Source organism: Zophobas morio, unplaced genomic scaffold, assembly GCF_036711695.1.
Source record: "Zophobas morio isolate AGI-343-1 ecotype UQ-CSIRO unplaced genomic scaffold, CSIRO_AGI_Zmor_V1 ptg000673l, whole genome shotgun sequence".
Taxonomy (NCBI): domain Eukaryota; kingdom Metazoa; phylum Arthropoda; class Insecta; order Coleoptera; family Tenebrionidae; genus Zophobas; species Zophobas morio.
In genome coordinates, this window is record NW_026972776.1 from 123,595 (window position 1) to 137,411 (window position 13,817).

The following is a 13,817-nucleotide window of genomic DNA, read 5'->3' on the forward strand; positions in this document are numbered from 1 at the left end:
ATAAGGTTCACGAAAATAAACCGGCAGTCGTGTTAACTTTTTTTTTAGTGCTTTTTTTGTTTTAGTCGCACCTGTACATCTCTCTCTCTCTATATATATGTATATAAATTTGTTAACAATTAATTTTAAAGGGCTTAAAGGTTTAAATACACTAACATTATGTGCTTTAATAAATAATGATTCGAGTTAATAGTAACCCTTTAGATCACTAATTAAGTTTAGTTTAGTTGTTTGGTTTTGGAATGAGTTTTAATCAATTACTAAACCCTGCCGTCAGAAAGAACAACAAAAAAGTAGAGAAGCGCGATATACGAAAGAAAATGGTCAATTTTATATTAAGTGTAAATGTTTATATATATGGTGCGCTAGTGCAATAATCATACATTTTTTAAATTAAATAACCTTAAAAATGTATCATAGCATTATAGCAGAGTTGGTGTAGATTTTTGAAGGTAAAAGGTACAACTGTTTAGTCTTAGAAAAGTGCATTAAATTTATATTTAGTTCGTGAGTTTTCAGATCACTTTAGTTAACTTTTTATAAATTTAAGTAGTTAAATTGTCTTCTATTATTTTGTGTCTATATTGTATTTGTTTCCTACCATAATGCACAAGCATAGAGCAGTGCATACATATAAGTTCTAACCATCCTGGCAATCAAACTATAATTAAATAACTTATAAAAGTTCATGTAATACCCGTCCCTAAACTATACTTTTGGAATATATGCTTGTAGAGCAATAAGTACTTATTTTATTAATGATTAAAAGGTATAAAAAGACGTGTATAAAGACCAAGATAGAAACGGTCTAATAAGAAAGCAAGCGAAAAAGGCAATAGAAAAATAAAAGGAAAGACAATAAAGGAGGAAAAACATGTTGCCCGTTTGTTACCCTTAATCTTTCTATATTATATTTTACAAAATTAAGAAATAACAATGCAAAATTCTTAGTTTAAGCAATCACTATGTCATCCTTATGTTTATGTGCCAAATAATATGTCAATAGCAAATTTTAAAACTTAAAATATGCTTGGTAGGTGGTGGTTAATTTGTTGAAATTTTTATATTATAATCCAAATGCTTTTACTGATTTTACCCCTTCACATCTAGCATAAACATTTTTTACAAAAGTAACAACTTGAAACTTTTTTAAAATTAACTATATACTGTTCATCCCATGATTATTAGCTAAGCTTTTCCCTTTTACCTTAAAGTAAGGAGATACCACCTTAATGTAGGGGTTAAATTAAAAATTGAAAATGCGTTTAAAATGTAAATATTAAATTAACATATAGATAATAAATTGCGCCTACAATAACATAAAAACTTTCACCCAACGTTACGCTTTTTCGTAATATTCAGTCTTAATAAAGCTAGCCTAACCAAAACTTATTTTCTAATTGCTTGGCGACCCCGAATAAAATTTAGCTTTAAGCGTTTCAAGAATTATAGCGTATATCTTAGTAGCTAAAGAGGACAAGTTAGTATAAACCATATATCATTATTTCTGTTAACTGTGTCGTAATATATATAAATAACTTAAGTAGCAATATAGTGTAGTAAAGGAAAGTAAGCGGTGCCTTAACGTAAAAGTGAACTTTTTACTGCTATTCTATTCCCATCTTAAAAAAGGTTAACGCGCATGGTACAATGTTTAAATAGCTAATAAAGTAAAAGCAATAGAGAACTAAGTTATCGAAAGTGAAAGTTATTATACTTTGACTTTTACTACATTTATAAAACAGGGCAGCGAGGTCTCTTACATCAATACATGTAGTTTAACATGACATGTATCCATAGTCATAACAAGTAGCTCTCAACTTAATCTAGGTTAATTGTAAAATAGTTGTATTACAATCTTTAAAATCAACATGAAATTGAATATAACTATAAGACTGCAATTCAAGTAAAGCCTAGAACTTAATATCTGATTGCACTTTTTATTTTAATAAGCTGTAAATAAATACTATTTCATTGTGCTATGCTTGACCAGGAGGCAGACCTCAAGCCCCTGACATGTGAACTTATTAAGGATGGCTATTAAAGATTCCAGTGTCAGTTAATTTCTTACGCCTGCCATTCCACCAGTTTATGCAGGATTATTCCAATATGAGCCGTGAAGTAAATAAAGCGGAGTTAACTGCAGAAGAATTGGCTAAGCTTGAAGAACAGGAGTTTCAGACTGGCCCTTTTTCGATATTAACTTCGGCTGTTAAGACAAATTCTCAAGTTAAGGCTTTGCTTTCTGAGACTTAGTTTGTAGTAGACTTAATAATTTTTATGAAGGTTTTAATTAACTGTAGAAATAATAAAAAACTCCTGGCTAGAGTCAGAGCTTTTGATCGTCATTGTAATATGGTTAGTATAAATGTAGTGCTATGACCTTTCCCTTTATATAAATTATATAAAGGTTCTGGAAAATGTTCAGGAAATTTGGACTGAAACGCCTAAGAAATCTAAAGGTCAGCGGCAGGGGAGGCCTGTTAATAAGTATAGGTATTTTTTTTAATTTCTTTTTAGCGCTTCCTTTTATATTTATTTTTTTTATTTAATAACTAGACATATTAGTAAAATGTTTCTTCGAGGAGATTCAGTTATCATTGTTGTTCAAAACCCTGCCACTATCCCCTGCTAAACCTCTCATTGTTTAAGTATAATAAAGACTCTTTTTATGTTACTTAAAGGAATTATAATTTTTTTTAAACCAGTTTACTTTAAAAATGTAATTTAAAGTGTTTCAAAATTTTTTTTGCTCCGTAGTTAATAATAATTAGCCCCATTTATTGAGTAGAGTTGTTCAGGTAAACCTATTGTAATTTTAGAATTTATAGAGTAAAAGGTTATTTTTTCGTTAAAAATAGAACCTTTTTGAAAGGCATTAAAAAGTTGATTTATTTTTCGAAAGTTGTGCGATAGTTTTTCGTTGGCTATTTCGCAAAGTATTCTCACATAATCGTCTGATACTTGTTTATTTCCGTGATATATTAAAGGAGCATCTATTCCGACTGTGTCTCTAATTACCTAAAAAAAATTATTTAATTAATAAAAATTTGCTTCAGTAAATTTTTTAAAAAAACGCAACAATAAAGGTTAAGTTAAATACTATGAAATAAAAGGTGCTTATAACTATTATAAAGATGTTTAAGAAATATATAATTTTAGTAATTTTTGACAGTAAATCAATTTTAAAAATGTACTTAAATACTTATAGGATTAACCAAAATCATTTTATTAGCACAAGTGAGGCCCGAATGTCGGTATCCAGCACCAATGGATAGTTTCAAAAGGAGTTTAGCATGTTCTAAAGAACGGCATAAGACGTGTAGTATAAAAGGCTGCTGGTTCGTATTTGTAGTAAGCGGACTTGAAGGGCATAAAGCAAGTAATTTTAGGACCTGGTATTTAAAGTGGGCTTCTTCACAGTTACTTAAATTTTCATTTATAACTTTAAGTATGGTAGTTAGGTCTGCACACTCGTGAGAAACGTAAATCCAACGTCCGGATTTGGTAAAATCCTTTCCCTCTTATTTAAATAGATTGTTTAAGTGAAACCGAAAAACAGTAAAAAATTAACTAACGTTTTACAGTGGAGACTTTTCTGTACATCCCCGAATTAAAATCTATTTCGTTAATAGATTTTATATCGGGTATATCTCTACTTAACGACATGACTTCTTCGATATTGGTACTCTCTCTGAATGTTTGGCTGTTACTAGGACACCATATACAAACTCGTCCGGAGCAAGAAGAAGTGGTAACGAAATCTCCTTGAGAGTTTAGCCAAGTTATTAAATCTATTAAAGGGCAATCTAAACAACCCTTTCTACTAATGTCAGCAGTTTTTAACTTGGCTAAAATTAACTTTTTATCGTTATTAAATTGAGAGTAATGCACCGACATCACGGTTGCCTTAATAGCAAAGCCAAAACTCTTGCGGCCTTATAAACTTCATGGAAAACCTCGTCAAAGCTACCATGTGCGGTGAGGCCTATAAGCTTGAATGACAGTATACAAATATTTATAAAAATGTTGAGAACTTTACATAGACTGGAACACAAAATTTCTTAGATCACTGCCAACGAGTCTATTAGGGCGAGAGTGGCGTAATCAGAGGGAGAGATTTTTCCTATAAACCCAAAATGAAAAACTTTTACTAATGGGCCCAGTTTTATTATTACTTTCCCTTTACAAAAATTTATGAAATACTAGGGCCCCGAGTGGCTTTCAATATTAATTTCCTAAGTGCAAGGATAATTTTTTTTTAATGTATATTACATAAAGTAAAAAAGAAGAGGCATATGTTAGTGCGTCTTCGTAAACAAAACGTTTAAATAATCGCCCATAATTTTTTACTGCGCCAAATATGGACGTCTACTCCAATAAGAGAAAAAATCATGCTTCAAGTCCTTTATAATTACCTTCACTGAATTACATTTAGCGCACAAGGATTTTATTACTTTCTGACAAACCTTTCAACTCTGTAAAACGCTCAAATCAACTTTTGATTTTTTTCCTAACGATATAAGTAAATATATTAACTTATAACTAAAGCGAGCGAGGTTTTTGCTTCACTATAAAAAACGAAACACAAAAAACTTCTTATTCGCTCGCTCTTTGCATCTATGTTTCATGATCGCTGATCTTTCAGCTTTAATTGAAAATTTTCTAATAACTTTACATATATTTTTTAATGGACGAAGACAAAAATCGGGGTAAGTTTTTCAAAGATTTTACTGAAAGATTTTACCTATTTTAATTTTTGTATAAATGATTTTCTTAAATCTTATTTGCTTGTATTTTTAAATATATCAATGAACTCCTCAGAACAGCGGTTGTCAAAGGTTATTACTTAATTAAACTTATTTACCTTAGAATCATTTCTTATTTCTTTCTAGGCCACCACAGAAAGCGAGGACTGGGATTCTGATTTTATTAGCTCTGTGGATGACCTTTCTTCTTTTGAGAGTAACTCCCTTAAACAACTTGAAGACTATGATGGTTTTCTTATTTCAGTTTTAATTACTGACATATAATATTATTAAATAGTTGATCTAATCATAATATGTTTGTTACATTTTTAGCTTAATACTTCCTTTGTACTTATATGCAAAAAAGTCAGTTATAAAGCATAATGCTACCATATATCTTTTTTTATTTTTAAAGACATCGAAAGTGACTCTGATGCCGGCAAGTCTACAGTTTCTCCGTTGTTAGAAGGCTGCTTTAAGAAATTAAGTTTCTGGTTGCTTTTATAATTTCTAGCTTTAAAACATTTCTTTTAAAGAGTTTATTTTATTTGTTAACATTCTTGGGTTTAGCAACGTTTCATTTAAAAATTAGGAGAATTTTTAACTTCAAGTTGTGTGGTAGTTATATACATTTTTTTTCAAGTATTATTTTTTACTAAATTCTGTACAATTTAGCATAAATAATATATTTTTTTTAATTTCAAAAATAATAATAGTATAGATAACTCTTAACCTTTAGATATATTGGTTAGTAATGAACTGTATAGATACTATTGTAGTTGCTCTTTTTATAATGAAATTGTATTATAATTTTTAGTTTATTATAATCTACTGATTAATCTCCTAAAGTAGGAAAAGTTTAGGTTTGAATATTTGATAAAAAAGTATATTTATATATTAGTTATAAAGTTTAAGCTGAACTTCTGTGGTTTATTATGATTTCTATATTAAATCTTATTTTATTAATACTATTTTGAAGAAAACTGAATATGTGTAAAGTTGTACGCTTTACGCAAATTATATACTTTTTTTTCTAATTTTTTAAAAAAATAATAACCTCCGCATTTTTCACTTAATATTTTTAGAATTCTTTTCGTTTGAACCTATTTATTAATTTCATCAACTGTCAAAACATTATACAAATTTTTATAAATAGTATAATTATAAAATCTATTTTAATTTCTAATTAAAATAGCTTTGAAATCTTTTTTTTTTGGTTTCATAACTTTTTTTTTCAGTATTTTTTTTGCAGTAAATAATTATTTTAAATTACTTTATTATAAATGTATTCCTCTTTTCATAGTTTTTTTTTTAGTAAATATAATTTTCACAGTATTTTTGATTAATTTTATCGTAAATTTTTGTAGGGATGATGGTAATAAGACGCTTAAGGGAAAGTTAACTTCCGAGTCACATGGTTGGTGAGCAAAGTGTTACAGTTCGTGATTGGTTATCTTAGTAGTTATCAATTTTTCTATTGGTTGCTTTGTCATTTATTATGGAAGTGTTCATACATGCCTCCTCTGGTTTACATTTTACTCTATTAATAATAAATAGTAAATATATAGTATTAGGTAAATTTTTTTTTACTTTTAACTTTTTTTTTGATAATAATTATCAAATAATATTAATATTTTAATTATATACACATATAAATATTATAATACCATATCCTTCAAAGGATGTTAATAATAATCATGGGAATTAAATAAATAACACTTTTTGGTTAAAAATAATATATATTAAAAAATTACTAATAAAAAATGAAACTTATAAACTTTTTCTGTTAAAAAATGGTTGCTTTAAAAAAAATCGAGATTTCAAGTCCGTTAAAAATAGTTCAGTGAAGAGGATTAAATAATAGAGAATAATAATAATAAAAAGTACAACACTGTAGAAGCTTCCATGTAACCACACGCGCAACATTTACACGTGGCGTTGGCGCACGTGTAAATGTTTTTAGTTACCTCACTAATACTTCTTCTACTTTGTTATTACCCAGTAATTATAACTATTCAATAATAAAAGAAACTATAATCCTTATATGTAAATATTATTTTAAATAATACTTATATAATGTATATACAAGTAAATTGATTATTATATGAATTAATAATATGAATTATAAAATTTTTTTTCTATTAAAGTTTTACAATATATGAAATTAATTTATTATTAAATAGATATGTGTATTATATTAGCATTTAATACATTTATAATAAAGAATTGGATTTTATATTTACTTTTAATTGTATTTACAATAAAAAGTTTATAAGTAATATTCATTAAAATGTGTATTTTTTAAATTGGTTTACAACAATAACGTAATCTTAGAATATTATAAGTTTTAAATTTTATATCATATTATAAAGTATATACTAAATATATTAGTTTTTCTATATTCATAAATAGTTTGCGTTATTTAAATTTTTTTAAACAATAACTGAAACAATTTTTTTCTATTATAAGTAAATTGAATTTTTTATTTATTAATAAATTGGAAACAATATTTAAACAACTAATGAAATAATTTTTATTAAAGTTAAATTAAAATTTATATCACCAGTAGTTTTTATCATTAAAATATTTGCAGAACAAACGAAATAAAATTTATATTTCATCATAAAATATATGGAAATGAAATAAATGTTTTCTATTAAATAAATATTTATATAAAAATTTTAATAATTTTTATGAAAAAAATAACAAATAGAGTAAATATTAAGTTCAATAAATATATAAATTTAATTAATTTTAGCGAAAAAAATTAGAAAACTTAATTTAAGGAAAAAGTGTAGTGTGACTTTACATAAAAGTGTTTAACCTTTTTATATAAAATATTGGATTATTCAAAGCCGGTAGCACCAAAGTTAATGCTTTTTAAATATAATGAAATTTTTAGAGATCTTTGTAGATTTTTATATTAAAGTTTATAATCATCTAAGTATAATTACCTATAATAAGTGTAAGTAAATATCTAGAATTCTAATAAAATATATTAATATCCATAATTAAGCTTTAGATTGAAGATCATTCATCAGGGAATATATATATATAATTTATAATGCACTTCACTACTTTTATTATAAGTAGTTTACCAGTACAAAAGCAACAATAAATTATGAACGCTAATTAAACTTTATATATCTTTCTTTAAAAAATTTTTGCTGTTTTTTTTCCATTTCGTTCCATTACCGCTTTCCCACCTCAATCTAGATTCTCTCGCCGTTGGAACGTCCAATCAGAGGACGCCCACCTGGAAGGAGGAAGAATTTGGTAAGGAATTGTCTTCACGCCTCAATGGGGGCGCGGGAAGTAGAAATCTCGGAGAAGATGAGAGTGATTTTGAATGTACTAAATTTTTGGGGGCTATTTTTTATTCATATAATATATAGAAAATTATTCTTACATTTTTTTGTACGTGGTCTCTTCCATTTTTTCTATAGCACCCAAAGTTGGGGAAGGACTTTTACTTTAGGAAATATACCGAAATATATATTTTTAAATGAAAATTTTTTCCTTATTTGTACCTGCAACATAAAATTGTTTTTCCTATTCTTTGTAGCAATTGAAATTCTGTTCTCAGTGAATTATACTACTAATAGTAACTCTTCCAATTAGCCAATAGCACATCTTCTTTCTAATTACGAATATTTGTTGCTTTTTTCCCTTTGGTTTTTAATTTTAAAGTAAAAACTTATCGTTGGCTAAACGATTCATTATTTTTATGTATTTGGGCTCTATAAACATTTGTATATACCAATAAAACAACCTTACGCTCCATAGACCTGTCAAAAGGGTCATATCACTAAACATTTTTTCTAACTGGATAATTGTTTAGTCGTACCAAAAGATATTTTCTGTTATGTATTCTGCATTTCAATTGGCTATTCGAGCTTCCTCTCTCCATGGTTTTCAAAGAGGACCACTATAATGGTTTAATTTATAACGGCCAAAATAAATTTGATACTGTTCTGGTAAACGTTTGCCCCTTGCAATAATATGGTAACTTGAATGCGTGTCGCATTCTGGCATTTTTTATTGACTATCGTTGTAAAGGCTTAGCGCCCATAAGCGTGCGCAGATGGGCAACTTCGTTAATTCACATGCTTTTAATACCTGTCATGCTTGTTGATTAGTATTTACCTATTAAAGTAGTTTAGCACTGTAAAAGAGAATAAAGAGAGCCAATTAAAAATCTAAGTATATCTATTAAGTAAATTTGGTTCTAATTATCCGGCCAAGGGACTAGTTTATTTTTACAACAAACCCTTTCTACTGTATTTTTATTGGCTTGTTACCTGGTCAAGTACCGTTAATATTATTAATATTATCGTTAAATTTTCAATATTTTTTCCTATACTTTAGACGACTTTGATTTTGATAATCAGAAGACTCCTATTAGCAAACTGTCAACTTTTGTACAAAAACAAACTTCTGAAGATACTCTTTCTCAAGTCTCTTCTGTTAGTTATATAGTATTCATTGTATATCATGAACTGCTTTTAACTATATGAAATTTGCATTGGTTTACACTTAAGCATCCCAAGTTTTCTTTTTTATTTTAGGCGGATATTTTAAGGAGATATATTTATGTATAACAAAAAAAATGTCACTAAAAATTGCACTCTACAATTTTTTATTAAGTTAATAATGAATTGCCGCTATTTCAAAGGTTATAAGGCATCAATTATAATCGACATTAATGTGAATGTTGTACTTTTTTAATAGATTTTATTTTTTTATAAAAGATGTAACAATAAAGTGAAATTCTTCAAATTTTAATTATCTTAAAAAATAGTTTCACTATATTCATATTAAATAAATAAAAGCTGTAATAATAAATTTATTAACTTCCTACAATTATATTACTTAAAAATTCAACACCACTTTATATATTAAGTGAAATTAAGTGTTGGGCTCGAAGATGGGGCATGAAAAATGCTGACATGGAATAGTTGTAGGGAATGCTGGCTTTGTAAAATTTGCTTTAGCATTAGCTAATGGGCGCTGATGTTTTATTATAATAACCAATTGGTATAAGGTTCGGAGAAGCAAATAAAATTTGAAAAAAGTATTATTTTTGGTGAGAGATTTTGTGGAGAGTGTTTTTTTATAGAAAACTATAAACACTTTTTTTTCAATGTTCTTACTGAAAAAGTATTTCTGATATTATGTTTTAAATGAGACTTTTTTTATCGAGTAAAATTTAAATTCTTTCATTAAAATATAAACACTTAAACTTTTATTACTAAAAGTTTGAAAATTGGGACGCTGGATACGAGCTGGAAACTGCGCGCGCGGGCAGTTCATTTAAGCATTTATTCAAGAAGGTAGAAACTTCTGCTGAAGTTTCATTAAGACTTTTGCAGGAGTCGCGGTAAATTTTATTATAAATTATTAAACATTAATTGGAGTTTATAAACATTTTTTATTTGTCATTTGGCAAAATTTATATATTAAAATTCTCATTAAAAAATTATTAAAAGTTGTAAAAAGTAAGAGTTTTACGATTCAATTGTAGAGTAAAATATGCTTATTAAAAAGTGTATCAACTTTTTACACTACCAATATACATTACTTTTTTTTGCTTCTTGACTTTTAAATATTCATAATAGTTCTGAAAAATTATACTGCTAATAATATTAAAAATAAAAACTTCAGAATTTCCTTGGAACTTCCAATGATTATACCAGTAGCTTTCAATTCTGGCAATACTGAACAGAAGTTCACCACTGTACTACTTTACTATTTATTATTTCTCCATGTTTTTTTAACGAAATAAACTGACAGGTAGATGGACAATGCGATTGGTTAAAAAGCATTATTGAAGTTTCCATTGAGAAGGCTAAGGACTATCTCAAAGGCGAAACTGTGCAACAGAAAAAAGATAATTTAGTCAAAGAGTATTTCATTATCAATAGTGCGGTGTATCCATTATAATATTAAAAAATTTTGTGGTTGACTTTTTGTTGGTTTTGAGTAAATTTTGAAATACTTTTCTTTTAAATTTTTTTTGTCGTTATTCATAGTTTTATTAGTCATTTGGAGCATTATTTCGTTAAAATTTTTCAACAATTTTTTTTTACTGAAAATTCAAAGCTTTGTATTGTTTATATTTACCAAATCTTTGTGATACTATTCTCTTGCAACCTTTCATTTATTTTTAAGTTATTGTTTGCCCCAAAAATCTTTTTTAACGATTTATACGACGAATAAGGCTCAACAATTTGCAAAAACTTTCCCAAATACCTGCTGATAATTGGTGTTCTTATTACATGGAATGCTGTGAATTACTTTTCTGTTTTGAAGAACCTTTACCTTTGCGCACTTCACTGGAATTTTATTTCCACCAATTAAAAGAGTAAAAATTATTGTTTTTTTCTATAATCAATTTCTGCTTATTTATTCATAAGATTAATTGAATTTTATGTATGATTAAAAAAATTTTAATTATTGTTTATCTGCTTTTCATATTACTAATTAATTTTTTTTTAACAATAAAATATATATATATTTTTTTTGCTTTATTAATTTAAATTAGTTATTAAATAAAAATTTACGTGTGTGCTCTATTTATTGGTTATTTTTTAATATTATTTATTTGCTTTACTTGATAAATAAGAAAACGTAGGGCTGCTTGTGATGGCGTCATTTCCCATAGCCTACTCCAAATGGCGTCACTCTCTCATCATGAGGTATATTTCAAACTTTGTTGTGATTAGTTATAAATTATCTTATCCTATTAGAAGAATTCGCCTGTAATGAACCATTTGTGCTCTTCAGAAGATCCGTATACGGCACTTGTGAGTATTGTTTTAAGCGAGTTTCCATTAATGAGCGTTCCTGTTTATTTGTTGGAACTGGAGGTCAAGATTTTTGTGATTACTATTATTTATATTTAACTCTTCATTTATTTAGCAAAAGTCAATTGCTTACAAGTGCCGAATAAGCAGCTTGAATGAAGTTCTTGAGAAACTGTGCAAGTTGTATGCAGCATTTTCTACTGGTCTAAAACTATTTCTCACTAAAGCTGTCCCTCACTCTGAGCCTTTTGCTTCGTGAACAGACTCTACCCTCCGTTCTTTTTCTGACCCGCCACTGGAGCGCCTCGTGGCGAAGCTTCCTTCTCTTGCACCAGAGTGGCTGTCTCAATATGTTTTTACAAAAGTATTCATGCATTATATATTATTTATGTAATTATAATTATTATACTTAATATTTTTATTAATTGAGTTGTTATTATTTACTTATCATTATCATACTTATTTTTTTTACCTCATTATTTTGTATTAGTTATACCTAAATTATTACTTATTGGTTATTTATTATTTATTGAGATTATATTTACTTATCATTATTATTCTTTATTATTTCTGTATTTACTATTATTGTTACTTCTTTTATATATAATTTAATTACTATTAACTTTTTACTTAATATTTTCATTTATCTACTTAATATTATTTATAATTTTTATACTTACCATTATTATTTACTTCAATTATTATCTTTTACCAATTATTGTTATAACTTATTTAATATTATTACTAATTAATTAACACCAATGATTTTTTATACTAATGATTAGTATTATTTATTAATTTCTTACTTAATATTATCTTTTATTCATTTAATTATTATTATTAACTTTTTAATTATGTATTTATTTACTAAATATTATTATTAGTTTACAAATTATTATATCTTATTTATTATTCATTAATAATATTATTTACTTATTAATTTTTTTTACTTATTACTATTAATTATCACCTTTTTTACTTATCAGTTTTTATTTGTTATCTATTATTATTAGTTTATTTATTATTTTACTGATTATTATTTATATTTATCATTTCTTTATGAATTTTTTGCTTATTATTATATACTATCAACATCAGGAGTTCGCTTTAGCCTCCACACTCTGTGATTTTCAGCTGCTCCTAAACGGGGTCAACCCGCTAACTTTTGGTTAGTTTTTTTAAGAGGACCCAGCACATTTCACACATTTCATTATTTTCTGTAATAAGAAAGTGTTCTTATATAAAAGGTCAATAAAATTTAATTATCTTTTCTATTATTTTTATTATGAACATTAAAAAAAGTATAAAATAAAAATTAGTAAAAAAAATTTTGTACAAAGAACTCATTAAAAAAAATTTCTAGAGTTTTATGGAGTGAACACAGAAGAAGACTCAGCCAGTAGCGAAAGCTCGCTGCCTTCGGAATGCATGAAGATTTTATCCGATTCGTCTAAAAAGTCAGAAGAGGTATTTCGTGAGTCCAATAAAAACATTTCGGCAAAAACGCTCTTCTTTGTGTAATTCTTCTGTGGACTTGTACAAGCCAATGAACAAATTTAATTTTCTTTTAAAATAGATTATAAGAATTTTTTTGCTTCCTTTTTATTTTATTTTTTTTAATGAAGTTTTTAAGGGAGCTTTACACAAAGTTTCCTTCCGACTCTCTTATTCGCCGGAAGTGCCTTATTGCGCTTGCTTTGCTCTACACGCACGAAGAGCAGAACCCCAACATGAGCGAGTCTTTTCTATACGAGTGTCTTTGGGATCTCGGAACGCACTTTCGCGCCACTCATAAAAGTGTAAGTGGCGGTTTTGAGGATTTTTTAAGCTTTCATTATTTTTTTTTTAGGCAAAGATCCTTTCCCTTCAAGGCCGTAACCTTCTCAGATTGTTTACGCGGGTGCTTCATAATTATTATTACTCCTACAATTGTTGTTATGGTTGTTTAAAGATGCTTCCTTCGAAAAACCGACTCGGCACTGTATTCCTTGAAGAGGTACTATAATAATATACTATTTATGTTGGGGATTTTTTAAGTATTATTTGTATTTTTTTTAAGGCGTTAAAGATAGACTACTTTTTTCACACTAATGTTGACGAAGTGGAATTAAAACGTTTGTGTGTAGCGTGTGGAGAGCAGCAAGACCCGCAGCGCGCTCTTTTTTATTGCAGCAAAATGGTTAAACAGATGCAAGATTCTAAAAAGGCGCCAATTTCTTTCTACAGGATTTTGCGCTCTCTCCTTATATATATTCTAGCGAAG

At 27.3% G+C, this 13,817-nt stretch overlaps 2 protein-coding genes and 3 long non-coding RNA genes across 5 annotated transcripts; 4 read left to right on the plus strand and 1 right to left on the minus strand.

The window, feature by feature from the left end:
• The first annotated feature begins 2,100 nt into the window (after positions 1-2,100).
• LOC135121725 (uncharacterized) lies at positions 2,101-2,677 on the plus strand. The gene is made up of 4 exons (XR_010279097.1): positions 2,101-2,229; positions 2,287-2,358; positions 2,411-2,496; positions 2,560-2,677. It is a non-coding gene; the product is annotated as an uncharacterized LOC135121725 (long non-coding RNA).
• Positions 2,678-2,878: 201 nt separating this feature from the next.
• Positions 2,879-3,729, minus strand: LOC135121699 (uncharacterized). The gene is made up of 4 exons (XR_010279089.1): positions 3,579-3,729; positions 3,396-3,523; positions 3,219-3,335; positions 2,879-3,021 (listed from the first exon to the last, which is right to left on the minus strand). It is a non-coding gene; the product is annotated as an uncharacterized LOC135121699 (long non-coding RNA).
• Positions 3,730-4,648: 919 nt separating this feature from the next.
• Positions 4,649-8,887, plus strand: LOC135121717 (uncharacterized). Its single transcript, XM_064046001.1, has 7 exons — positions 4,649-4,712; positions 4,825-4,841; positions 4,896-4,998; positions 5,164-5,242; positions 6,116-6,165; positions 7,965-8,099; positions 8,808-8,887. Exons 1-7 carry the CDS (start codon positions 4,691-4,693, stop codon positions 8,885-8,887), a joined length of 486 nt encoding a protein of 161 aa, XP_063902071.1. The 5' UTR covers positions 4,649-4,690.
• Positions 8,888-10,101: 1,214 nt separating this feature from the next.
• On the plus strand, positions 10,102-13,075 carry LOC135121718 (uncharacterized). Its single transcript, XM_064046002.1, has 10 exons — positions 10,102-10,128; positions 10,413-10,485; positions 10,542-10,654; positions 10,969-11,112; positions 11,374-11,446; positions 11,498-11,617; positions 11,670-11,757; positions 11,818-11,918; positions 12,653-12,722; positions 12,918-13,075. Exons 2-10 carry the CDS (start codon positions 10,432-10,434, stop codon positions 13,073-13,075), a joined length of 921 nt encoding a protein of 306 aa, XP_063902072.1. The 5' UTR covers positions 10,102-10,128; positions 10,413-10,431.
• Positions 13,076-13,234: 159 nt separating this feature from the next.
• LOC135121723 (uncharacterized) lies at positions 13,235-13,817 on the plus strand. Its single transcript, XR_010279096.1, has 4 exons — positions 13,235-13,353; positions 13,404-13,454; positions 13,506-13,550; positions 13,614-13,817. It is a non-coding gene; the product is annotated as an uncharacterized LOC135121723 (long non-coding RNA).